Raw genomic sequence first — 25,413 nt, 5'->3', positions numbered from 1 at the left:
AAACAAGGGCAGTCTGTCCCTGGCGGATGAATGAGGTAGTGTTATCGACTGTTCAACGCAAACTATAGGTGGGTAGCTACATGCACTGCTACAGTATATTGAATGCATCGCTGTGGTGAACATTGTAGCATTGGGAGAAAGAAGATGACAGGAAACCAACTGGATATTGACAGATGTTTATTAATCGGTAGGAAATTGTCTTCACATATCATGAAACCGTGTAAGTCACTCATTTTTGCATACACCATTTAACAAATTAAGTAACAAAATCACCCTGGCTCCCCGAGGTGCTAGAGATACCTGAGCATAAGGGTAAATGCGTCTAAATGGTTCATGGCAGTAAACATTGATACTGTACATTCCTCAGGGAAATAGTAAATTCTATCAAAACGACATAGGCAACATCCACAACAACACTGCATCAAATGGCCTATGATCACAAACAGAAAAATAAAGCATAAACATTAGACAATTTTCACTTGTAAATTCAGTATGCTTTTCCTGTGGTTTACATGTAACCTTGAGAACATATTCTCTGTACTTTTGACTTTTAAGATTAATCTAACCCATCTAACACCCAACAATGAAATTACAATGTGACAACAACACACCAATAGGGAGTCAAAATATGTTGAGGTAGAACAGTTTTGCTCAAAAACACATGGTTCAAAAACAACTTTGGCTTTGCCATACAAGATACTCATTTAGCTAATAGTTATTGCGATACAACATAGCTTTGAATATATTATATCAATTCAGTTTGGCACTTGCATTGCTGATTTCTACTACTCCAGAACAGCGAAACGGCATTATAATCCCAGGAATGGTCTCTAAAAAAGCAGAAATGACTAATCACTTATCCATGGTCCAGTCCATAGTGAAGAATTACAAAGATATGAAATGAATACATTGTAATGTCATTTAACATTCTTAGGGCTTTTCTAACCAGACATGAACAAAATACACATGGTTCAGTGGTGTGCTGTCTGGGTAGGCAGGGGACTGTTGGAAGAAATTGAAATATATGATATTGTGTTCCAAATAAGTATTTTTTCTGCAGTGATTATTGATTTGTAAAGAGACATTTCATTTTAATTACTCCAGAAAATGTAATTTCGATTTTGTTGATTTAATTACAAGACATACTGTATGTCGGGAGGTAGTGCATTGGCTAAACTGCTCTCCACCACGCAGCTCCCTCTAATTTTCGCCGGCTCTATTCCTCAAAAAGGTGGGAGCGAAAGCACTGCTTTTCCCCTTAGTTAAAAAATTATTTTGATGGATATGGAAAAGCACAATGCTTCTGTGCTTTTGGGGGTAGTTATGTCGCTTCCTACTAAAATGTTTTGACCACCCGCTCTTCAGTCCCGCTAAAACCACTAGCAAAGCTAACTAACCTAGCTAGCTATGGAAGTGTCACATTTATTATCGCATTTATTATTTTCGCAACTATTTTTCACTTTGTCTTTTGATGGAGAAAAAAGGGTAGACCAAAATTTTATCTTACGGATTTACAACAGCGTATGAGGCAGAAGATTACAATAAGTTTCCAAAATGATTAGTATTTAAAATCCGAGTGGCTGTGTGGTTGCGCTGAAGCTAGAAGGTTGTTCTGCTTTCCTTGTCTGCTGTTCCCGGTTCTTGACTGCTGACACCGTGTGGTCAAGGGATGGCTACGCTGACTTGAAATATCTGTAAACAGCGATCCAAATTCGTTGAGGATAGGTGAATGGATTTCGTCTTCAAATACAGTAAATTTACAAATATTTTTTTTAGCTATTTTCTAAAACAGTTGGTTCATTTACTCACTGATTTTGTAGGCTAATTGGCCTGTTTGTTTACTGGATTTTTTTTGGATTGTCGGTTGTTATTTTGCTTAATCGGTTGTTAAAGGGCCACAAGATGCATAACATATCTGTGGGAAATAGGCTTAAATTTGCTTATGCAATCGTCGATACTCGCGCACTCAGTTTTGCTTACTTCGTGAGTCATGCAGATGAAACCGGTGATACGTGTTAGGGAAACATGCTAAGATCGATGTAGTAAAATATTTCTTTGTATTGCCGTTGTACAGTACAGTTCGCTTTCAAACGTGTATACTTCCAATAGAAATGACACATGTAATATAACTATATTTCAACCTGACTAGTGAGTAGACTATCAGATTTTAGTATTTCTCTTGCCTACCATGCCCTCACCACACGTCACTGACATGGTTGTGATTTATTTTATTTTATTCAGACTGTTATATAGGTTAACGTTGGCAATCAGCATTCCTTTACATTCATATTGCAACCTTTAAATATTTGTTTTATTTAGCACACACCACTAGGACAGTGCTCTGTGTGCAATAATCCCACAACTTAATAAATGACATTTTATTTCACCATTATTTTCCTACATTTTACATGAGTTGAAGCATGTTGTTGATTTAAACATTGAAAATAATATACTCTGGCATCCCATAACAACGAACTTGGTACATTCTTTTAGCCACAAGTATTGATAGTCTGAAATACAATGTTTTAGCCATGTATTGAGACGAGACACCCCCTAATTGGTATAAAACTACTGTCCCCCATTTCTTATGGTAATAATAATCTACTAAACCTACAGCAATTATATAGAAGAAAAAAGACAATAATAGCAGAACATTAGGGGCTTTTTAAGATGTTCTTTTTCAGGAACATAATGGAATCAGATGTGGTATAATACTTTATCCAAATCTTGATGAAGTATTATGTTACTGTAATAAAACCTTCTAGTCTCCCATGTCAAGACATTTCAAGACAAGTTAAGATCTTGCTTTGAATTAGTTTTATGATAAAATGGCATATCTTTTTGTGTGGATTACAAAAAAGAGTGTCCAACTATTACCTACAGTTACAGTTAAAAACAGGACCCAACGTTCTCTGTGTTATTGTCATGCGCTTTGATGCTGACACCAGAAACTCCTTTGTCTTTGGCAACTAATCTAAATAAACAAAGCATCCCAATCTACTCCCTCCCCAACCCTCCTTTATCCCCCCTTCCAAGCCTTCTAAAAGATCTGAGTATTCCCTGAGTTTTCAGATTTGTGATTCCTGAGAGGCAAGCCTGAGTGGAGGTTGTATATATACGTTTTGTTCACGACTTACATAAAACAATATTTTGTTTGTCGAAATATAAAAAAGACATTCATGAGATTAAACTGAATAGAATAGACAAATAGAAAATATGTTCTTAAACAAAATAAAACAAAGATGCATCTCACACATGATTAGTGCAGAGTGACATTTGCATTTGTTTTGGCATAGATAAAAAAGAGACGAGTCACAACAGTTCCTCATCACTGGAATGCTAATCATGTGCAGCAGTAAAATCTTACACAAAATAATTATAAAAATGCTTCAAAATAAACATTTATCAGATGTCCTCTGTCCAATTCGACCCCCTTTTCTTTCAATTTATTAGTGTCCAATTTTCATTTACAACCCTGACTAATCAAAGCAATTCCCATTGGGCTCAGAACAGTCAAGACAAGTAGAGGTGTGCTTTTGTGTTATCACACTGTTATCTTTGGCAACTATTGACCTCTTTCAGCTTGTAGTTGACTAACCCACCACAGGAGGTCACTAGAGTGAGATGACACACCGCTAGACTGGGAGATGGAGAACAATAGTGCACAGTTCAGTGTTAAGATGGATTGCTTTTGACCAAACTGTCTTATGTCAAGGTCCAAGTCTACATGCCATGCCGTTGGATGTGTAGATCCAACTAGTCTGTATGCCAAAACCCCAAATGAATGGAAAAGATAGGTTAGACACAAAACTAGCCAAGGAAATGTGCTTATCTCAACAGAAGTTTCCTTTTTTTAGTTTAAAAATATCTGACACATTTTGATTTTGAGTGTAATGCCCTTTTCCAAATTGAAATGACATTGTACTAGATACATGCAAAAACAAGGGGCTAAGAAAATAGATGTCTAGAGGAAAACACATCTCAGTTAACCTGGTCTTACACAAAAACAGGGTTCCATAAGGATTCATCAGATATGTATTAGGGTAATACTTTTTTGGTTCCAGTTTGAATGGTTTTAGGTTTCAAGGAGAACCCTTTTCAGTACCCTGGTGAAAAGGTTTCTCCTTGGAGCAGAAGGGTTCTCCCAAAGGGACAGCTTTATTACCCTTATGGAACCCTTTTAGTTGTTGATAGTGTAGATCTGTTTTGGATTGACACAATAATGACCATAATAGTTGGTAAGATGGCACAGATCTAAAACCACGCTATCACTGAATGACTTGAACCTAAATATGGGGAAAAAGCTGCAGTGCACTCAGATACAAATAAATAACGAGGACTACTTTAAAAAGGCTTTGTAATAATTCTACAAATATATTAATTGGATGTTAGAGGTCTGTCTGTCAGCTTCTCCTGTAAAACGGGAGTAAAAGGCTGATTGGCTTAGCTAGTTCTAAATGCACCTGTATGCAGGGCTTGGTCGCATTCATTAGTAAACAATGTAGCAAAATGATTTGCAGCTGAAAATAAAATCAACCATTTCTTATTGGACAAGCTCTGGTAGTCCCTCCCTGATTTATTCAATTTGATGTCTGTGAATATTACCCTGGTGTTCCAATATAGCCCTCAGAGGGTGCTTGAAGGTAATATCTTAAATAGCTAGCCAGTAATTGATGACGCTGAACCAAAAACGCCAGGTCCTCTTTAACTCTTTAAAAAAAAAGTTCTCAAAGAGGGTCCTTTTGGTGGGATAGAGTTCTACCTGGAACCCTTTGTTCTTAAGGTTCTAGATAGCACCGTCCTTTATTAAAGACCAGACCATGTTGCTGCTTTGACTGTCACATATAAGCAGGGGGATGATGGATTTCTGAATCAGCCTGTAAAAACACAATACTTCAGTCAAATATTGTATTAGATAAGTTTTCATCAGATTTCTACCCTTGATGATTTACTGAGTTACTGGGTACGTTTATTGAAATTAGTGATTCAATTCCAAATTCTGGAGCACTTTATGTGCTGTAATCTGAGCAAAGATAATAATCAAGTTGTTTACCGTTCTAGTATAGGGTTCTAGTGCAGCAGCAGGTGAACATTTTCCATGAAGGAACCGAGCAGCTAAGTGAGACAGAATTTTGCCTGCTCCAACATAAAGAAACAACGCAACAATAACAACAGGAAGCTGGCCTTGGAAGCCATACTTCATGGTTAGACATTCATTTGTCCCCAGAAACTGTGGGTGGTCATTTACAGCCACCAATACATTGCCCTGTTTATACAGTAGCTACGATATTACCCAATCCCCCGTCCCGTTGGTTTCATATGCACCCACCCATGAGGCTAACATTCATTTGCAGAGATGTGGTGTTACAACTCTGTCTTCTTCGGACAGTGAGGTGTAACGGTCAGGAAATCAGACGGTTGTAAGGCAGCAGCAGTGATCAGCTATCTACGTGACACAGTGATTTTGAGCTTCCTGGTGGGTTCGGCATAGCAGCATGCTACCGTATGAGTTGCATGGTTTCTTATGATCTGTCCTTTAACAAATGTACAGTTTTCTATCCTATAAAGACCACCAGATCACATGCATTGCTACATGACATATGAAAACCTTAATCCCCACCGTCATAGCAGTTCTATACATTTACAAAAGATTTCCTGAGTGAAATAGTAACATTGTAGCTGTTCCTGAGAGTAACACCAAAAAAATGAACTTCACTAACATTCTTTCTTCATTGTTGTTTGTAGAAAACAAAAAAATTGAGGTAGTTCCAAAAGCAGCTTATACAGTTGAAAGGGAACTTAGCGTCTTTCCAGTAAAGCAGTTTGATTGGCTTCTGTGCTCCTCCAGATTACCATTACATTTCTCCTTGTCTAATTGGAGCTCTCGGGGTGCAGGTGGCTGTGCTCCTCCATGTCCTCTTTCAAAGAGGAGGGCTTTCCCAGGGAACCTGGTGAGGACTGCGCAGCTTTGGTCGGGCAGTTAGCCACCATGTGGGCGATGCTCTGGCAGAAGTGACACTTCTTGGGCTGGGGCGGCAATTTGCACTCCTTGGCGTGGTGGTCCAGGCCTCCACAGTTATAGCACCTAAAAGAAACAGAAGAGCACGTTTAGACTGACAAACCTGCAGTCAGATTGTATTGAATTTCTGATCTACAAATCATCTTGCATCTCAAATAGGTAATTCCTATGTGATGGACATTCATATTTATGGACCATGTCTTGCTGAAATTAATCACCTCAACTGTGCTGGAAATGTTGGACTGGATCACATATCAAACATAAAAGATATGTATGACCACAATCTTGTGTTGATTGAGAGGCACTGTCACATTTAATCCACAAGAGGGCAGCGTATGCTAGCTATGATGGTACTCCAGCACCCAACTGAGAGCATTGGCCAGTCTCTTGCAGTGGTTAATGACCAAACATTGGTCAATTTAATGTGAACAGGGTTAAAATTAGTAGAAAAGTATCCATGTCCTTTTTCTGCCCCCTGCCAATCAAACATAAAATGAATTCAATCAGCATGTCACTTCAACAGTGACACACTATTTTAAATGTACATCCACAGGTCTTTTATTTTTTGAATGGCCTCCTAACTTAAAACGGACAAAGCTTTTCAGTCTTTGTCTACATTACTGTGCCGCAAAGTCCTTTTTTAGCTACGTCTATTCTATTCCCTCTCTATAGAACGCGGAGTAATGCAGTCCATGCAGAAAGGTCACAGGTCAAAGTTATCCACGAGGAGTACCTTGCTTTGGTAAGTTCTGTTCATAGTTGGCACTAAGCTGCTCAGTAGAAAGGACACATGTTCAGCGCTGGCTGACAGATGGCAAGTGGGCATTGGGCTGTTCCCGCTGCTGAGCCACTAAAGAGTCATAGAGGATCCCCAGCTCCTCCTGACGCAAATGAGGCTTGGTCAGTGGAGGTTCCATAGGGTTCCGTTGTTTTTACCATTAGCACTGGCCGTTGAGGTGGTGTCAAGGTCTACCGAAACAGAAGCTCCGGCCCGGCCCAACATCGATCAGGGAATGCGTGCATTCAGGAAAAGGGAAATGGTCCTTTGTCTCAGAATTGCAGCAATGACCTCGGAACTCTGACCTCTGCGGTCTTCTATAACCCCCGTAACCCCACCCCCTCCTAAATTTAAGACATATACGGTTGCCATGGCTACAGTGACCTCTAACCCCCTCCCAGGCTTCTACATCTGTTATCAATTAAATGGACAGGGGCTTTTTCCTTCTCTGCTTCATATATACCTTTTATGGTGGTCCAGGAAATGTGGGTCAAGAATAAGAAGAGTCAGTGGCTGACAAAGGCCTTGTTTCAAGAAATATGGGGAGTTCGTTGCACTGGTGAAAATTGCCAAGGACACCATGCCACTACATGAAAAATATTTTATATGTTATCAACAGTATTGCTTCTAAAAAATACCTTCATTCTTGTGTATCACAGTAAGTAAACTTGTATGGGGTGCTAGAAGACCTCAGGACAAAATATAAACCACTTTCTCTCAATTGGTCACTTTGGCCCCATATGACGCTTCTCCTAAGGACCAGCGTACTCAGGGGAGAGAGTATCGAGCTTTAAAGGCCTCTCAGGACTGTTTGAGTCCGTAACGATCTCCGCCTTCACCCTGACTATGCTCTGGGCCTGATCACAACTGACAGGAGGCCACATTGATACACCTCCCTAACCCTTTACAATATCGACAATGCAGAACGGAGCTAAAGCATTGGCCTTATTTGGACTGAGTAGAGCAGGTGTACTAAGAAACGATAGGGTCTTCAAAATGGGATGGATTACGCAAGTAGTGGCGTAATGGGGTATGAAACCTTTTACATCCTAGGGACATCTTCAGAATTACTTTCATTTTGTAGGTCACTTCAGAGCGACGAAAACTAAAATAACTGCTGTGTCGTTAAGATTAAACAGATCATGTTACTATATATACACAAAAAATCACAGTAAATAAAGGAGCATTAAAATCCATTTCATGTTACAAGCTACAAAAACCAAAAACGGTGGTAGGGGTTAGGAAGAGTTTTTGGAAGAAAGCACCGCTGGGTGTGAATCCACAAGGGACAACCATATTTAAACCGATATTGATCCAGGTCATACGCCAAGCCTGCCTTTGTGACCCCAACCACAGCCACGGATGGGGGTTGGGGAACAGGAGAAGAGGACCATTTAAAAACAGAAACACAATTTTGCGTAGTATCCAAAATGGGTGGACCATGGCAGATGTGAGATCCAACCACAACAAAGAAAACGTTGGCCCACCATTGATATGTACTGGAGTCTACTAGAGCCCTTCTGTGCTTGACCACCACTGTAATAGTTGATATTACAATACTCTGATGATTATTTGATGTGACATTTTTTGTCTGTCCATTCACATTTTGAAAAACCTTTCTGTTTTTAAGTGTGCATGTTTGTGTAGAAATGTTTCCTCTCCCTCAAAAGACGCATACATATAGCAAGTAAGAGACTCACCTATCTCCTTTGGAGCGACGTTTCGTGACACTTTTGCCTTTAGGTCTCCTCTCGCTGCCCACACAGTGTGCGCCCCCCGGCCCAGAGACTCTCTGGGACTCCAGGCCTTTGGCTGACTTCTTGAAGGTGAACTCAACCACCTCACCTTCCTTCAGGCTGCGGAAGCCCTCCATGTGCAGTTTACTCTGGATAGGAAAGAAGGACAGTAAAGATGGAACGTCAGCACGCTGTGGGTAATTTGACCTCCATTCCTGTGTTTAAAATTCAAATTTGTGTAAGAGTGCTGATCTAGGGTAAGTTGTCAATAAAATCCTATTCATTATGATCTGAATGGAAAATGTTATCATAATATAGCGCTGCTAGTCTGTGAATACAGGCCAAGTAGTTATGCAATTTGAAGGTCATGTATTTGGAACAAAGAGATGGACTTTGAAAAGGCCAAATAAAATGTTTCATGGGGGAAACAGTTGTTACACATTCTTACAAAGAGATCTTAAGAAGTTAAGTATTGCTGTATATTATGATTCAAATCAATGAAAAATCCCAAAAATGGAACACCTAGCAGCATCAGCTAACAAATCTGTCAACAAATACTTAGCCAACTGACAAAATATTCTGTAGGTTCATATGATATTCATACTGCCGTATTTATTGTTTTCCTGCAAAGAAAACTTCAGTGAAAGCCAAGACTGTTTTGTAGTGAATTTTGCTTTCATAACCCAATAACTAAAATCACCTTAAGGGTACCAAATTCTAAAGTACTACAATGCTCCACAGTAAACTGTAGTGGGTTTTCTGTGGGAAAGGAATGGCTGAGCAATGACCTGTTTAGACACTATACTATCTTCAAACGTATGATAGCATCACAGATAGTAGCTATCTGGCTTCTATCCCGAGTCTCCTGACCATTGTCTCGCACCTCTTAAAGTAAACAACTACAAAGCCTCTTGTTGTCAGGCAGAATATTTGTCCTCAATCCCTAGCCTCCTCTACCCCCCACCCCCAACGATAGTCACTATGGCCCGTCTGTGAGTGAATGTCCTGTGTTTGAGCTGCAAACCTGAAGGGATAAACTTCACCCATCCCCCCGATGCCAAAAAGCAACAGAGGCATTCCACACTATTACGCCCCCCAACCACTTTTCCCACCCACATCACAAAGCTCCACAAACACTGACCACCACTGCAGGATGCAAGCTGGGAGGGACAGAGGCGGGGGGGTGGGGGGGCAGAGCCGGGGGTGGGGTGGTGGGAGTAAGTGGGGGGTTTAGGGTGTCAGTGAGACATTCCTGGGATGGTTGTTCAAATGAACACATTCTCACGCTGAGTGATAGATATCTGCATGCTTTGATTTGCTAAATGATTGACTGTTTCACTGAAAAGCCATTACTTCTGCATGGGGTCAGTCTGAACTCACATCACTGGTAGATTATCAACAATACCGTCTAAAAAGGCATACTATAATTATTTATTTTACATTTTTAGCAATGAAAAAACCCCAAAAAGCAGTGTTTCTGGTTGGACAAGTCATCCGGTTTCTGTTTGTTAGCCTCCGATTGGAGCATAACGACGAAACACTGTACTCGTGCTAACCTACAGGCCCATTTGGGATCACACTGTGATGTCTTCACCTCATTTGACCTGGATGGCAGAGAGAAGTCAGGGCCAAGAGATGAAACAGCTTGGAGAGGAAAAAAAGGAGGGAGAAAGAAATGGAGCAGAGGATAGACAGGCTGAGGCCAAGGGGAATGTGCTGCACATTAAGGGTTACATGCCAGAGGCAGCAGGGGTTAAACGAGACCCTCCAATCATCTTTTAGGTGTCGATTAACTGCAACTGTAAATCATTGATTTTGATAGGACCAGAAATTAAGCTTGTTGTTTTCAGAATTTTCAACTGACCATTAAAAGAGGGAACATTTATTAAATATTAGGCTTTTAACAGAATTCCACAGACCTACCCTCATTTCTTTTATCATGCGCTGGTCAAGACAAGACTGACTGTCCCGTTGCTTACGTGAGGTTTGAGAAAATGTCCTAGGCTCCAAGTGCTGTTTCACAAAGTCCCTTGAGCCAATTTAGGAGAGGAAAGACATTGGCAATGGTCACCACCGCAGAGGATTTCCTCTTCAGAACTTTCAATGGCTGTGTTTCAGGGACCATCTCATATTACAGCAGAACCTGTTTTAGTATTATTTGAGTCAATCGGAAAGGGTAGATTTGAAAGACTAGGGTTGAGTTGTTGTACAGATTGAGCCTGGACATGGAATAAAAAAAAGGAAGAAAATCTCCCTTAAATGACTTTTAGTACAGGACTAGGAATAGGTGTAATCTGTGTCTGGTTCTTTCCGGACAATCTTGTCTGTATACTTGTTCAAGAATTATTGCGGGAAAGTTAATAAGGCTGCCAATTTAAAGAATATTTTAATACATTTTCAATTGTCATATTTTGCAGTATCCCTCTAGTATATACACACACACACATTTATATATTACACAACATGAACAGTCACACGCTGCACATTTCACATGCTCTGCTACTATTACCAACTCACAGCGACCCCTACCAGTGAATACATAATATTTTGTTAATAAAGGAATTGTTAGTATGATAAAACAGTAAATGTCTACCATTTCACAGTCAGCATGTGTGGTTACTGAAGCATGTGACAAATGCAGTTTGAAATTACAGTCAGGCCAAAGAGCTACGTAGTTTGTGTATTCATCAGGATAAGCCACATGGCCTACAAATGACTGCAGCTATTATGTAATGAAAACTAGCGAGGGCATGGTATCTCTGTGAGGAAAATGAAAGTGAACCGTTCACTAATCCTCTAATGTGAACTGACGAGGTCCTGCTGTGAAGCCGATCAGGGACCAACAATGGGTCTTCCACAACTCCATTCGGGTGACAGAAGTGTCCCCTTGAAAAGCTGCTCCATTGTGCGCTAGCCCCCATCCCTGATAGCCCACTTCCCCTCGCACGTGTGACCTCCCCTGCCCCCCAGGAGTGGGTGAGTCCATCCATACCCACCCACCTCCCCCCCAACACAGAGCGCATTCCACGGGGATAGGGGTCTCGTTAAAACCAGCCGACCTGGTGAAGTGCACCAGGGGACAATGTGAAGCTCTAGGCTGTGTCCACACCAGCCTGAAGAAAGGCGTCAGAGAAGGGACAAAGAGAATGGAAAAGCTACTGGGACAAAGAGGCACTGAGGGCCTCGGTCATGGCCGAGAGGAGTGTGCTTTATTTGGGATGTGTGGCCCTTTTGTTCCCTAGTGCACAAACGCCAATGGGCCCCATGTTCCTGTCTGACAAGCGGGCACTTTTTTTTCTGGCTAATTTCCTGGTGCCACAACACCCGTTTGTCCGTCATGGATGAACACGGTACAAACGTTTCTATCTTCATACGGCGGCCCGTTAAGGTAGGAGTCAATTGCATGGCCAATCTGGAAGCCGCCCGTGATTCCAATTCCCAGTGTCTCATTTACATTGGGGGAGAAAAATTAAGAATTTCAGTTCGCTTCATTCGTTAACATAGAATTGACCCTGAACCTGATGGGCAGGGAGGAAACTAGTGGACCTATTTGAATCACCATTTAAAGAAGAACTGATTAGCACTATCAACTCAAAGGAACATGCTGATTTTTGTGAGTAGGCACACACACGTTTACATGGAGTCATGGGGGTTATCTAAAAATCATTGTCCACCAAACAGAAAAATTCACCCTATTCACCCTGAATAGTTTCCTGCCAAGCTAAAAAGACCTACAACTGACAGTTCTATTTATATAACATCCAACAGGTAAGCTATCTCTGTCTCCTATACACGAAAACAACGATTAACCAAACTCTTAGCAAAGGGAACAACAGAGTAACACTCTCAACGTGTTGTAATGTACTACCATTGAAACTATTATTTGAAGTTGCATTAAAACACTAATTTGATGCCAATATGTGCATATATGAATGTATTCATACTTAGGATATCGCTTTGCAATACTAAGAGTAAAATGTTAGGAGGATGTTAAAAGATATAGTTCAGGAAGTAATCATCCATTGGGGGAGTGATTGATGTTCTTGATCTGTAGCATATCCCAAAGTTTATGGCAAACCAGATATCTGTAAACTCTGTCCAACTCCATTGCCTCTTAACTTTAACAATTAAGACAAAAAAAATAAACAGAAAAACAAACGTATCCTAGCAATGACATTTATTTGCGTACAAAACTGGTGAAAAGTACACATTGGATATTATAATACTGTAGGTTTCCAATCAGAATCTTAACAGGTGTTAATTTCTTAATGATGTAAGTCCTGATTAATGATGTAGACTACCGTTCACAAAAAAAAGATTGCGTTGTAATTAGTTTTGTGTGTAGATATATATTTGGTATGACTATTTTAATGTTGTTATGACTGAGTGTATGGAAGAGTGCCAATGTCACCTTTTACATTGCCCTGATGCCCTTTCCTTTAAGGAGGTTTGCAATGGAAACAGGTATTAGGACTGGTAATATCCTCAATGTTTTGAGGTACATGTGTGTATCTGTAGCTTGATGTAACATTATTCTTGTAAGACGGAGGCATTTAAGGAAATGTAAGCTGCATCAAGTCCTGGCCTAAAAATATATCAAAATGTTTATGTAAATGGGGTAAATGGCAGCCTTTCCTAAAAAAATAGGAAACGACACTTTGAGAGGAAACATTTCTCCACAGTTGGGGGTCCGGTAGGCAGTGGGAAAGTATAGAGATGAACCTCCCTCCTTCACCATGGACTAGACTGGACCAGGAGGAGACGACAGAACAGAGGCCTTTTAATCACTTTATGACAGGAACCTGAAGTGAAAGAGAAGCTAAAAGGGGCTTCTCTCAATGGGATGCTAAACCTTTATCTTTATCAGCCAGCGGTAAGAGGTCTCACTCACATGAGATCTAGGAGGGAAAAGGATGCCCCCCCCCATCGGTCAGGGTGGCTTAACCTGGGTAGTTTCCCAAATTACTCATGGGTTCTGGATACAATGTAAAGACCCATAGTTTAGTGAAAATGTGACTGACCTACAAAGAATATTGTGGTTATTCATGCTACAAATGTTTCTGGAAATATACTTTTTTTTTTAACTGTTTTTGTGCAATTTTCAGATTAATCTGGTACATTTTCATGATTACGCAGAGCCCTTTTAAATGAGAGTCAAATGTGCGTTACTTTACATAACCATGTACATTACTTTTCAGCTTACATTGACATGTAAAGAGCGATGAGCTGAGAGAGTGTTGATAGCCTGAAATGAGGGATATTCATGCAAAGCAACTCAATTTAGTGTTCAGGCCATCTGGATCAGACAGTGTGCCCTCCAGAATTACTGGATCCCTAGGTAAAAAATAAATAAATGAATGTAAACTTTAATTGAGTGAAAATTGTTAAAAGAAAAAAAAAGTACCTTAAGAAAATGTTATTGGCACCCCTGTATCCTGTACTTTGTGCACCCTCCCAATGCAAAGATAACAGCTCTGAGTCATACTCTATAATGTTTGATTAGGTGGGAGAAAACATAAGGAGGGATTTAAGACCATTCTCCTTACAGAAAATCTCCACATCCTTTAAAGTCCTTGAGCTTATGTTACCTCGAATGTATACCCCAGTGAAACAGGATGTCATTGATGAAAATTAAAAAGAAAACATTATATTCAGTTTAAAATGTTAAAACATTAAAATGCTAAGAAACATTAAAATGTTAAAGGGATAGTTCATCCAAAAAACATATTTCAGGGACAGTCCACTTACTCTGAGTTGTTCCATCAGGCACATAGTCATTTTTTAAAACAATCCATTATTCAGCTCTGTCCCAGTCTGTAATTAGGATCGTACAAATCCATGAATGGAAACTGTGCGTTCCACTGCACTAAAGCTGCATTGCAAGTAGGAAACAACTCCAAAACAGATTCAGTAATTTGTCGGGCTAGCATCAATGTTTTAAACTGGGCTGCATTCAAACCGGCACTATTTCCTATAGCCACCATACACAGCTTCTATTCTTTGGCAGTGATGTCATCGAGGTGAACGTGAACCTCAACCTCAGCTAGCTACAGTGGGGAGAACAAGTATTTGATACACTGCCGATTTTGCAGGTTTTCCTACTTACAAAGAATGTAGAGGTCTGTAATTTTTTATCATAGGTACTCTTCTACTGTGAGAGACGGAATCTAAAAATAAAAGAAGATGGGTCGTGCTTGCCTATTGTCCTGTAGCCCATCCCAGCTTTGTGCAGGTCTACAATTGTATCCCTGATGTCCTTACACAGCTTTCTGGTCTTGGCCATTGTGGAGAGGTTGGAGTCTGTTTGATTGAGTGTGTGGACAGGTGTCTTTTATACAGGTAGGGGCCATTTCAGTACAGTGAACTCATTGTCATGTTCAAGAAACCAATTTGAAATGATTCAAGCTTTGTGACATGGTGCATTATCCTGCTGGAAGTAGCCATCAGAGGATGGGTACATGGTGGTCATAAAGGGATGGACATGGTCAGAAACAATGCTCAGGTAGGCCGTGGCATTTAAACGATGCCAAATTGGCACTAAGGGGCCTAGAGTGTGCCAAGAAAACATCCCCCACACCATTACACCACCACCACCAGCCTGCACAGTGGTAACAAGGCATGATGGATCCATGTTCTAATTCTGTTTACGCCACATTCTGACTCAACAGAAATCGAGACTCATCAGACCAGGCAACATTCTTCCAGTCTTCAACTGTCCAATTTCGGTGAGCTCGTGCAAATTGTAGCCTCTTTTTCCTATTTGTAGTGGAGATGAGTGGTACCCGGTGGAGACTTCTGGTGTTGTAGCCCATCCGCCTCAAGATTGTGCGTGTTGTGACTTCACAAATGCTTTGCTGCATACCTCGGTTGTAACGAGTGGTTATTTCAGTTAAAGTTGCTCTTCTATCAGCTTGAATCAGTCGGCCCATTCTCCTCTGACCTCTAGCATCAACAAGGCATTTTCGCCCACAGGACTGCCGCATACTGGATGTTTTTCCCTTTTCACACCATTCTTTGTAAACCCTAGCAATGGTTGTGCGTGAAAATCCCAGTAACTGAGCAGATTGTGAAATACTCAGACCGGCCCGTCTGGCACCAACAACCATGCCACGCTCAAAATTGCTTAAATCACCTTTCTTTCCCATTCTGACATTCAGTTTGGAGTTTAGGAGATTGTTTTGACCAGGACCACACCCCTAAATGCATTGAAGCAACTGCCATGTGATTGGTTGATTAGATAATTGCATTAATGAGAAATTGAACAGGTGTTCCTAATAATCCTTTAGGTGAGTGTATTTTAACATTCAATATTATGTGTTAAAACAATGAAATATATGAATATGCAGTACTTTAAGCATTTCTCATCAACACGTCATGGAATTAACGTTCACTACATTATTTCCCAGAGAATCTCTTTGTTATAGTGTGTTTAACTAATTATCGTTGGAAAAATGGGGAGCAAACCAACATAACCACCAGTCTAGGCCTTATTGCATTGCATTAATTACTGTGAAAAGACAATGATTATCTTTTACAAAATAAGAGCTGATTTGTAAATTTTACAGTAAGTATTTACAATAATTTATATTAAATACATTGTAAATGCAAGTAAAGAAACAACTGGTTAGAGTCTGTCATCTTAATTTAATAAGGGCCTATATTCACAGTTATGACGGCTGCTCTGCGTGGTGCTGCATGCTCTTGTCCTCGCCAGCGCTCCACCTTGCCGGTGTACTAACTGCTGGCTGGAGCAAATGGCAGCAGTGCACCCTTCACACACGCACACCTGTTTTGAGTTAGTTATTATGATGTCTATTCTCAGCCTCCCCGGGAAAGTCTATGCCAGGGTTCTGGAGAGGAGAATACGGCCGATAGTAGAACCTCGGATTCAGGAGGAACAGTGTGGTTTTCGTCCGGGCCGTGGAACACTGGACCAGCTCTATACCCTCTACAGGGTGCTGGAGGGTTCATGGGAGTTTGCCCAGACAATCTACATGTGTTTTGTGGATTTGGAGAAGGCATTCGACTGTGTCCCTCGCGGCATCTTGTGGAGGGTGCTTGGGGAATATGGGGTCCTGGGTCCTTTGCTGAGGGCTGTCAGGTCCCTGTACAACCGAAGCAGGAGCTTGGTCCGCATTGCCGGCAGTAAGTCAGACTTGTTCCCAGTGCATGTTGGACTCCGGCAGGGCTGCCCTTTGTCACCGGTTCTGTTCGTAATTTTTATGGACAGAATTTCTAGGCGCAGCCAGGGGCCGGAGGGTGTCAGGTTTGGGGACCACACGATTTCGTCTCTGCTCTTTGCAGATGATGTTGTCATGTTGGCCCCTTCTAACCAGGACCTTCAGCATGCACTGGGACGGTTTGCAGCCAAAATGAGCTTTCTCCGCAGGGTGGCTGGGCGATCCCTTAGAGATAGGGTGAGAAGCTCGGTCACCCGGGAGGAGCTCAGAGTAGAGCCGCTGCTCCTCCACATCGAGAGGGGTCAGCTGAGGTGGCTTGGGCATCTTTTTCGGATGCCTCCGGAACGCCTTCCTGAGGCATGGATGGATGTCTATTTAGGTTTGTCATTTTGCACCCCATAGGTTATTGTGCACTCGCTCCCCTCGCACCTCACAACAGTATCACATACCTGCCATTGTGTTGCAACATGATGATACATGTTTAGTAAATACACCAACGTTTTGACTTCAGTCACTGTCAAGCAGCATAACCCTTTTCAGTTTCAATATAATGAACCACTTTGTACTCCAAGTTTAGATTTAAAAAAAGACTCATTATGAAAATAAGCACACACTTTAACACAGTATCATGAATGCCATTCCTCTTTGTACAAGGACTTCAAAGAAACAACTAGCTAACATAATAAACACATGACAGGAAACATAACAAATATAGAAATATATCAGTTAATGTAAATGCTAAATGCATTCTACCAATTATAGATTTGTCCTTTATGTAGATTTGTCCTTTATGTATTTTAAGACATATGAAAACAGCCAAAATCTAATGTTAATACATGTATGAAATATATGGCCATACATTGCTAATACATACATATTAGTATATGTTAATGGCAGCCATTCTGTTCCAGTGTCTGTTAAATTCCAACAAAGGCACACCATTTTACTTAATGAGGTACTGATTAGCTGATTACCTGAACCAAATCAAATTTAACGAGGAAAAAAAACACTGCTGTGTTCATCACTATCCTCTTGCAATAGGACCAGCTGGATGGCAAAAACAGTGCAAGTAGTACCTCAAAGGTAATTTGAAATAAAAAAGAACTATTCCGCATGACAAAAGAGTTAAAAAGAAAAGCTTTGAGTGAGGAAAAGAAGGGTTCAATTCTGGCTTTACTGGCAGAGGGATATAGTGAGCATCAGGTTGCTTCCATCCTGAAAATTTCAAAGATGGTGGTTCATAAGAACAAAGTCAAGCAGCAGACATCAGGGACAACAAAGCTACAGACTCATTCAAATGTCACTCAACAACCTTAGGATGACATCAAGTGACCTACAAAAAGAATGTCAAACAGCAGCTGGGGTGAAGTGCACGGTGAGGACTGTTTAAAACAGGCTCGTAGGGGCAGGGCTGAAGTCGTGCAAAGCTAGAAAAAAGCCCCTTCATCAATGAGATGCAAAGAAGAGTCAGGCTTAAGTTTGCAAAAGACCATAAGGATTGGACCGTAGAGGAATGGAGTAAATGAATCTTCTCTGATGAGTCAAATTTCAAATTTCAGCTTCGCCCAACACCTTATCGTCTAATGGTTAGACGGAGACCTGGAGAGGCCTACAAGCCACAGTGTCTCGCACCTACTATGAAATTTGGATCGGTGATGATCTGGGGATCCTTCAGCAAGGCTGGAATCGGGCAGATTTGTCTTTGTAAAGGATGCATGAATCAAGCCAAGTACAAGGTTATCCTGGAAGAACACCTGCTTCCTTCTGCTCTGACAATGTTCCCGACTCTGAGAATTGGTTTTTCCAGCAGGACAATGCTCCATGCCACAGAGCCAGGTCAATCAAGGTGTGGATGGACGACCACCAGATCAAGATCCTGTCATGGACAACCCAATCTCCAGACCTGAACCCCATTGAAAACCTCTGGAATGTGATCAAGAGGAAGATGGATGGTCACAAGACATCAAACAAAGCAAAGCTACTTTAATTTGTGTACCAGGAGTGGCATAAAGTCACCCAACAGCAATGTGACAGGCTGATGGAGAGCATGCCAAGACACATGAAAGCTGTGATTAAAAATCAGGGTGATTCCACCAAATATTGATTTCTGAACTCTTCCTGAGTTAAAACATTAGTACTTTGTATTTGAAAAATGAATATGAATTTGTTTTTCTTTGCATTATTTGAGGACTGAACAATGCATATTTTTTGGGTTATTTAGACCAGTTGTTATTTTCTACAAATTTGGGAGTAATGTTGTCAGTAGTTTTTGTTTGAGTAAAACTGTTCATTGCAGGCATCTGTGTCAGCTGATGTTGTGCGCAGCTAATCAATTCGAAAATGTCTGATCCACTACAGAATGAATTCCAAAACATTTGCTATTCATTTATGGGCAGCATGTCTACAAAATTCCACTTAATGAAGCAAGTTAAAGCAATATGTTTACCTTACCATGCAAAAGTCTTAGGCCACCTAAGAAAAATGCTTATTTTGAGAACTACGTGTAAAAATACTAAATAGCATTGAAGTAAACACAAAGAAACATTAATACAACAAAAAGTAAGAAATACATCTAGTGTTTTTAAAACAACTATTTTGTGTAGCCTCCCTTAGAATGCAAAATGAATGCAATTTGCTTTGGTAGACTGTAATTCTTTTCAAGTAGTTTGGTTGTAAAGATTTCCAAGCCTGTTGCAGGACGTTCCATAACTCTTCTTTTGACTTGGCTGTTTTTGTTCTTATCCCTGTCCAAATGACCCCAGACAGCTTCCGTTAAGTTGAGATCAGGGCATAGAGGGGGCCAATCAAATACTGTGAGCATGCCATCTGCACAATGCTTCAAGTAGTTCTTAATCATTTTAGGCTTAATCATCTTTATCATCCAATCTGTCAAAAATCATAGTTTTTTTCACATTTTCTTCCAGCTGCAGCATATCCTATGGTGCTAGATGACTCATCCAGATGTTCAGCAAGCACTTCACTGGATCTCAAGGAAGTGAGGTTTAAGTTCATCAGATGCAGACAGTTTTTTTTAGGTATTTTATTGTGTTTTCTACCTTACACTTTTTCAGCATCTCACAAGGTATCAATTACCATTTGGCCATCACATATTTTTATTACTTTTATTGTGATGATGTTTACTAGTATGAATTCAATGGCATATAAATACATGGCAGTGTTTTTATAATTAAATTAAATATTACTATCCAGATATTTTCTCAGGTGACTTGAGGCTTTTGCACAATACTGTAACATTATGTGACAGCTTTGCAGCTTGTTAGTAAATGTTTTTAGCTAGCCACTGGTTCTTCTACACTAGGCCTTCTGTGTGTGGAAATATACTCTATAACATTGTATCTAAATAAACAATCAAGATCATCACTCATTTACTTCACACACTTGACATATAATTTAGCTCTAATACAAGAGAATCAATGCTTTTTGATGACATCATGAATTAATCAAAGTATGAGCGCAATGGAGCTGGAGGGGGCATGTGTAATTTTGTTAGACCACAAAGGGCTTTAAACGGTTTCCTTCATCCCTCTTCTATATTTCAGCATAGTCTAAGTCTTGCTATTGAAATGCTGAGTGTTTCTTCTTGGTAGCCTAAATACAGCATTTTTTGTTAAATTGTTTTTGTTTTTAAATATGTGTAGTGAGCCTAGAATGATTTTCATCGAGCAAAGAATGTTGCAATACTGGAAAGGAGCCCTCAGCGAGTTATCAGTGGGAGTACAGACCATTTAACCAGCAAGGTAACATTATCCCACTGGCTCAGAATAAGGTGACAGTAACAACATGCACACACAGAGCACCAACCAAGCTATGGTACACCTGTATGATTATAGGCACAACAGTCATGGCCCACAGGATGGGACAGCTAGAGTGCCTAAAAGACAGTGACAATATACAGTCAACCTAGGCTAGGAACATTTTATAAAATAAGATCTGCCAGGCTGATTGAAAATAAAAATTACAAAAACAGCCAATTAGCAAGCTTTGTATTCTATTCACTGAATGTAAAATGCAACTAAGCCTGAATCATTACAATACAAAAAACCTTTCCTGATCAAAATGTACAACTACTGTATTACATATTTTATGAAGTTCAACACAAAAGGTTTGAATGCAAAATTGTTGCATGATCACATAGCCTATTCTTTTCATAGACAACAGCAATCAAGCTGCCTAATGACCATCATTTTCAACTAACATCTAGATGTTAACAAATTAGGCAACATAACTTACAGCCACTACCAATGTCAGTCAGCTCAACAAATCCTGCACAAACAAGCTATATGTCTGTGGGGCATCTAGAAGTCCTAAAGCATTATCGTCCATCTGCAAAACAGTCCAACCCATTGCTATTCAAATTCTGATTTGTTGATTCTACTGTCATTCCAAAATGCTGGTCTAATACATTTGAATTAGCAAAGACCCTGAAGGCCTAGTCAATACTAGCTGGCTGAGCTGTCTAGAGACCAGCAAAGAAGAATTCTAATTAGATGTTTTTTCTCCTGGTATCAACCCTTCTCTTACTAACCCAAACTAAAGAAATTGATTGAGAAGACAATAAAAATATTTAAGTGATTAAATCAACAAAAAAAATACTTTATAATACAAAACGGTCATCAAAATTTTAAATATACATTTGTATCAATCATAATGTCTTCTCTGAAGGCCTGTAAGGCCTTGACAGTTCCTTACTGAGTATTACCTAATTTAATAAAGTGTAAAGTATTGTGATTTTGTGTACTGTAATTAATATTAAAATGTATATCTATTTTCATTGGAAGAAGTTGTGCAAACATCTAAGTTGATAAGATAGTATTATGCTGTGTGTTGTTGATAGAATTTACTCATATTTCAAAAGATACAAACAAAAATATTTGACAATGAAAAGTTTTAAACAAAGACTAGCTGTGGTACACAACTTATTTCAGATACTACTTTGGAATGCCTGAATTAAATTAATGGAAGTGTATTTGCATCAGTGTATTTTAGTATTTTTATTATTAGAGTATTTGAGTATTTTATTTTTATTAAAATACTCTTTGAGTACTATTTGCAAAAAGCTTACATTCCAATTGTCAAAAAATAATAATAATAATTAAGAAATGTATAATAAACAAAGTAGCATCACTGCCAAAGCCAGGGCAAAGCCATGGACAATCATTCAGGGTCAGACACAAAGACCAGCAATGAAGAACTGTTGTCCAGAGATGGTTAAAAGCACCAGGTCTCAATAGGCCATAAATAACCAGCAAAACTTCCCAACCTCCCCAAATCCTGTAGCACCCATCTAGGTAATGCCAATGGGGTGAGAGAAGGCTTAATGCATTTTACTGCTAGTCCAAAGCAGCATTGTGGAACTCCTAAGCATGTGCACACATCTCTCAACATCTCAGCAGTCCTGCACACCAGAGCTTTCCTGTTATTGTATTCAGTTCATTACTGAGTTAATTGAATCATTCATCTTTGGACTTCATTGCTCAACCTCAAGGATTCAAATTAAAACATAAGCTAGCCAGCCAGCCAGCTAGCTTGTCAAACCAACCATCCAACAGCTTGCTTAACATATTGAAAACATATTGATAAAAAATGTAAGCTTATAACGTTATACATGGAACTTTATGTTGCAGTCAATGATTTTGCAACGTTTTACAGATGACTCTGAATAACAACTACTGAAATGCCATGAAAATGAATCTTTGTGAAGTCGATTACAAAATATCACATATTGTAGTCTATTTTGTGTCAGACGTGAGAATTTTAAAACGTGTATTACCTGATGGACAAACACATCAACCGGAGCTTCGAGTGGGACGCCTTCTCGGTTGGTCATGGACAAGAAACCAAAGCCCATGCGCACGTTAAACCATTTACATACGCCGACACCGTGGAAAGATTCCGAGTCCTCTTCCGTACTCGGCCCTTCATCCTCTTCCGTCTTGCAGACTCCTGTAATTTCGAACAATAGGTTAAACAATCTTGATTAATTACGAACCGAAGTGCCACGCGTTTAACAGAATTTGGGCGCGTATAAATACTATTCATGAATAGCACTATTCCAATTTAGTAATTTCAATGTTCTTACGCGGTTTTATTGGCCATATGTGCAGATCTAATCTATATATAAACATACAATCAAATATTTTTGAATTATATTGATATTTTACCATTCAATTTATTAACTCAACTAAACCACGTTGGATCAATACTATCCTTAGTCCTAAAATATAGACCTGTCCACACAATACAAATGGGCATATGCCTTTGCAAAAACAAGATTAAGTCCGTAATAATTAAGTAGAATTCATATAATAACCTTTTATTTTTCACAAATAAAATTGGTGTGAGGGACTATAGGTCCATGAAACACCAAAACGCAGCCTGGAGGTAGTTATACATGGCTGTGTTGAATTGATTGTAAACCCTTAAACTCTGGGTACCAACTAACCTGCAGTGTAAGTGTTTGTACGACACTGAAAAAAAAAGTTACATTGTGGAAATAAAACCATTATTTAGCATGAACGAGATTATGTTGATAAACTGTTTATTTAGCTAGATATTGTAATTGGGTATTTAAAAAAGGAAAACAGTTTAATTTTCATGAACTAAACAAAAATATACAAAGACAGATTTTTACTCAACCTGGGAACTCCTGGTTAGAAACAGAACCCATCTCTTCAATTCACGCCTTGAGTTAAAGCACCCAAGTTACTGTATCCCTTCAACCCTTCAAGCAGTGTAATCCTCTCAGTTGGTCACTTTCATGCGAAATGCTCGGAAAAGCAAAAGCTCAACTGCTAGGGGATTCGGGAAAGCGGGAGAACGAAATAAACAAAAGGATCTAGCAACTTATTGCCCCAAACAATGAGGGGTGGGGGGTCAAAGAATTCTTAGAATAATTACCCAAGATCTAAAAGACAATGCAATGGAAAGCCAGCCCCCTAAACCTCATCCATGCCAGAGAGTAGTTGGTGTATAACATCAAACAATCCATGTTTCTGTCCAAATGAACGGCCTACCTTCTGCCATGTTCGTCTCGGTTACTTTTAACCTTATATCAGTTCCCTTCTCCCAGTGTTTTTTTTTTGCCTAGATGTTTTGGGGCCCGCTCCGCGTTGGATTACGTCTTTACTCCTTCGGGCCAGTTTTCACTGTTGGTCAATATACAAATGACCACCACCTCGCATTTACCTCCTACCCCCACCCTAGGTCATGTGCACGTGATTCTAAATAACAGTCCACACTGATAAATTGCACGTTCCTGATGGTGGAGATCCCAAAAATATGTTGAGTGACCAATCACAGTTCAGAGAAACCAATGCACGCAGCAGATCCACTGCTTATCAAGGCGCTAGATTGTGAGGAATCCCAGCCCCCACACTCTGAGTGTGCATTTCAGTCGACATCGACCCCACAATAGGCTACAATGCAAATGGTCAGAAGCAACTGCAAACCCAAAAGACAACATTCCATCCGAACATGTCCCAAACTCGAGCTGAGATTATTTGGCTACATTTCTGCTTTGTAACAAAACAGAATTCTGCATGTGTCAGTTAAATACAAATGTGAGATTCAAATATGTTTAAAAGGATGAAATGGCCAGAAAAAGAAAATCCAAACAAAATGTATCTAAATACAAATTCTTCAACATCATATTTACACTTTAATTTAATAATGATTACAAAATAATTGTACATTGTATTTACGAGGGTTATTGTTACTGTAGACTTGCAACAAAGCGTTCTGTTCCGCATTCGGTCGCTTTGCAGGAGTCGCAATGTTGCTGACGTACGCAAAGGGTTGGTTTGGAGAAGTAAGCCAGTGGTGGTTCGTTTGAGCTAAAGCATGGGGATGTTGGATCAGTCATCATCCCCTCTCTCATTTAGTAGCAGCCAGTGGGTTTGACTTAACTTGACTCAACCATCATCCCAAATCTTCATGAGGAAAAAAATAAACTACGTAGTACATCAGTTTGTCTTCAGCATAGGCCAATATTCAGCTCTGCTAGAGTTGACGCGCTAATCTAGTCAAATTCCCAGATCGATAATGATTGATCATATGTTAAGTTGTTGTTGACTGTTGTCCTTGTGGAATGATTAATGAAGAAAAAAGAAACCAATAAACTGATTATAGAACTTCCCTTATTTAATTATCCCATGACCTATAGCGCTGATAGCCCCAGTAGACCTGTAATGATTGAAACAGTAACACTAGGCTAAAGTAATGCGACTATTAATAGTACTAGCCTGCTACTACTAGTAGTGTATTAAAATACCAATTTATAATAGGCATATATTATGAAGTCATGTTCTTAAAATATGCTATGGGTTTCGAAAAACTTGTTTTATGCACAGGCAAACCACGTTTGGATTCCATATTTGGTTGTGTTTGATATCTTATCACCACTTGATATCCTAATCACTACGACCCCTTGTGGGTATTTGGGACCACGTGGTTGAAAAGATAACCGATGAAACAAGTAAAGATTTGCTGAATGCAGTGAATGTTGATTGTCATCTTGGTTGCTGGTCGGTGGAGCGTTTTGTAAATGTACACGTTTTACCATGACGCTTTTCTTTGGGGCCGCAAGGGGAACTGTCCCTCCCTATCCACAGACTCAAATCCTACAGCCCAACCCGAGCACTTCGCAATGCCTTCTGTCTCTTGGCCTTTCGTCCCCTATGT

The 25,413-nt window shown here is 39.9% G+C and overlaps 1 protein-coding gene across 3 annotated transcripts; it reads right to left on the bottom strand.

Moving 5' to 3' along the window:
* Positions 1–176: 176 nt before the first annotated feature.
* Positions 177–24,014, bottom strand: si:ch1073-284b18.2 (protein lin-28 homolog A). 3 transcript variants are annotated; one of them, XR_004574865.1, is made up of 5 exons: positions 23,371–23,522; positions 22,505–22,677; positions 8,498–8,682; positions 1,508–6,085; positions 177–830 (listed from the first exon to the last, which is right to left on the bottom strand). XR_004574865.1 is itself a non-coding variant. In XM_010899139.3 (4 exons), the coding sequence occupies exons 1-4, from the start codon at positions 23,755–23,757 to the stop codon at positions 5,872–5,874; spliced, it is 582 nt and encodes a 193-aa protein (XP_010897441.1). In that variant the 5' UTR covers positions 23,758–24,014; the 3' UTR covers positions 177–5,871. The 3 variants fall into 3 exon arrangements, 2 of the variants coding, with proteins under 2 accessions (XP_010897441.1, XP_019896739.1); XM_010899139.3 differs by lacking the exon at positions 23,371–23,522 and adding an exon at positions 23,748–24,014 and having other exon boundaries at positions 177–6,085; XM_020041180.2 differs by having other exon boundaries at positions 177–6,085.
* Between the last annotated feature and the right edge of the window lie 1,399 nt (positions 24,015–25,413).

Source organism: Esox lucius, chromosome 20, assembly GCF_011004845.1.
Source record: "Esox lucius isolate fEsoLuc1 chromosome 20, fEsoLuc1.pri, whole genome shotgun sequence".
Lineage (NCBI taxonomy): Eukaryota > Metazoa > Chordata > Actinopteri > Esociformes > Esocidae > Esox > Esox lucius.
Note: the sequence above shows the minus strand (reverse complement) of the source record. Positions and strands in the feature narration are given on the sequence as shown.

Excerpts from the sequence above, each read along its gene's own strand:
- si:ch1073-284b18.2 (XM_020041180.2), bottom strand. The coding sequence starts at position 23,401 with ATGGGTTCTGTTTCTAACCAGGAGTTCCCAG. Across the intron at positions 8,683-22,504 it reads TTGATGTGTTTGTCCATCAG|AGTAAACTGCACATGGAGGG; the intron begins GTAATACACGTT and ends TTTCCTATCCAG. Across the intron at positions 6,086-8,497 it reads CGTCGCTCCAAAGGAGATAG|GTGCTATAACTGTGGAGGCC; the intron begins GTGAGTCTCTTA and ends TGTTTCTTTTAG.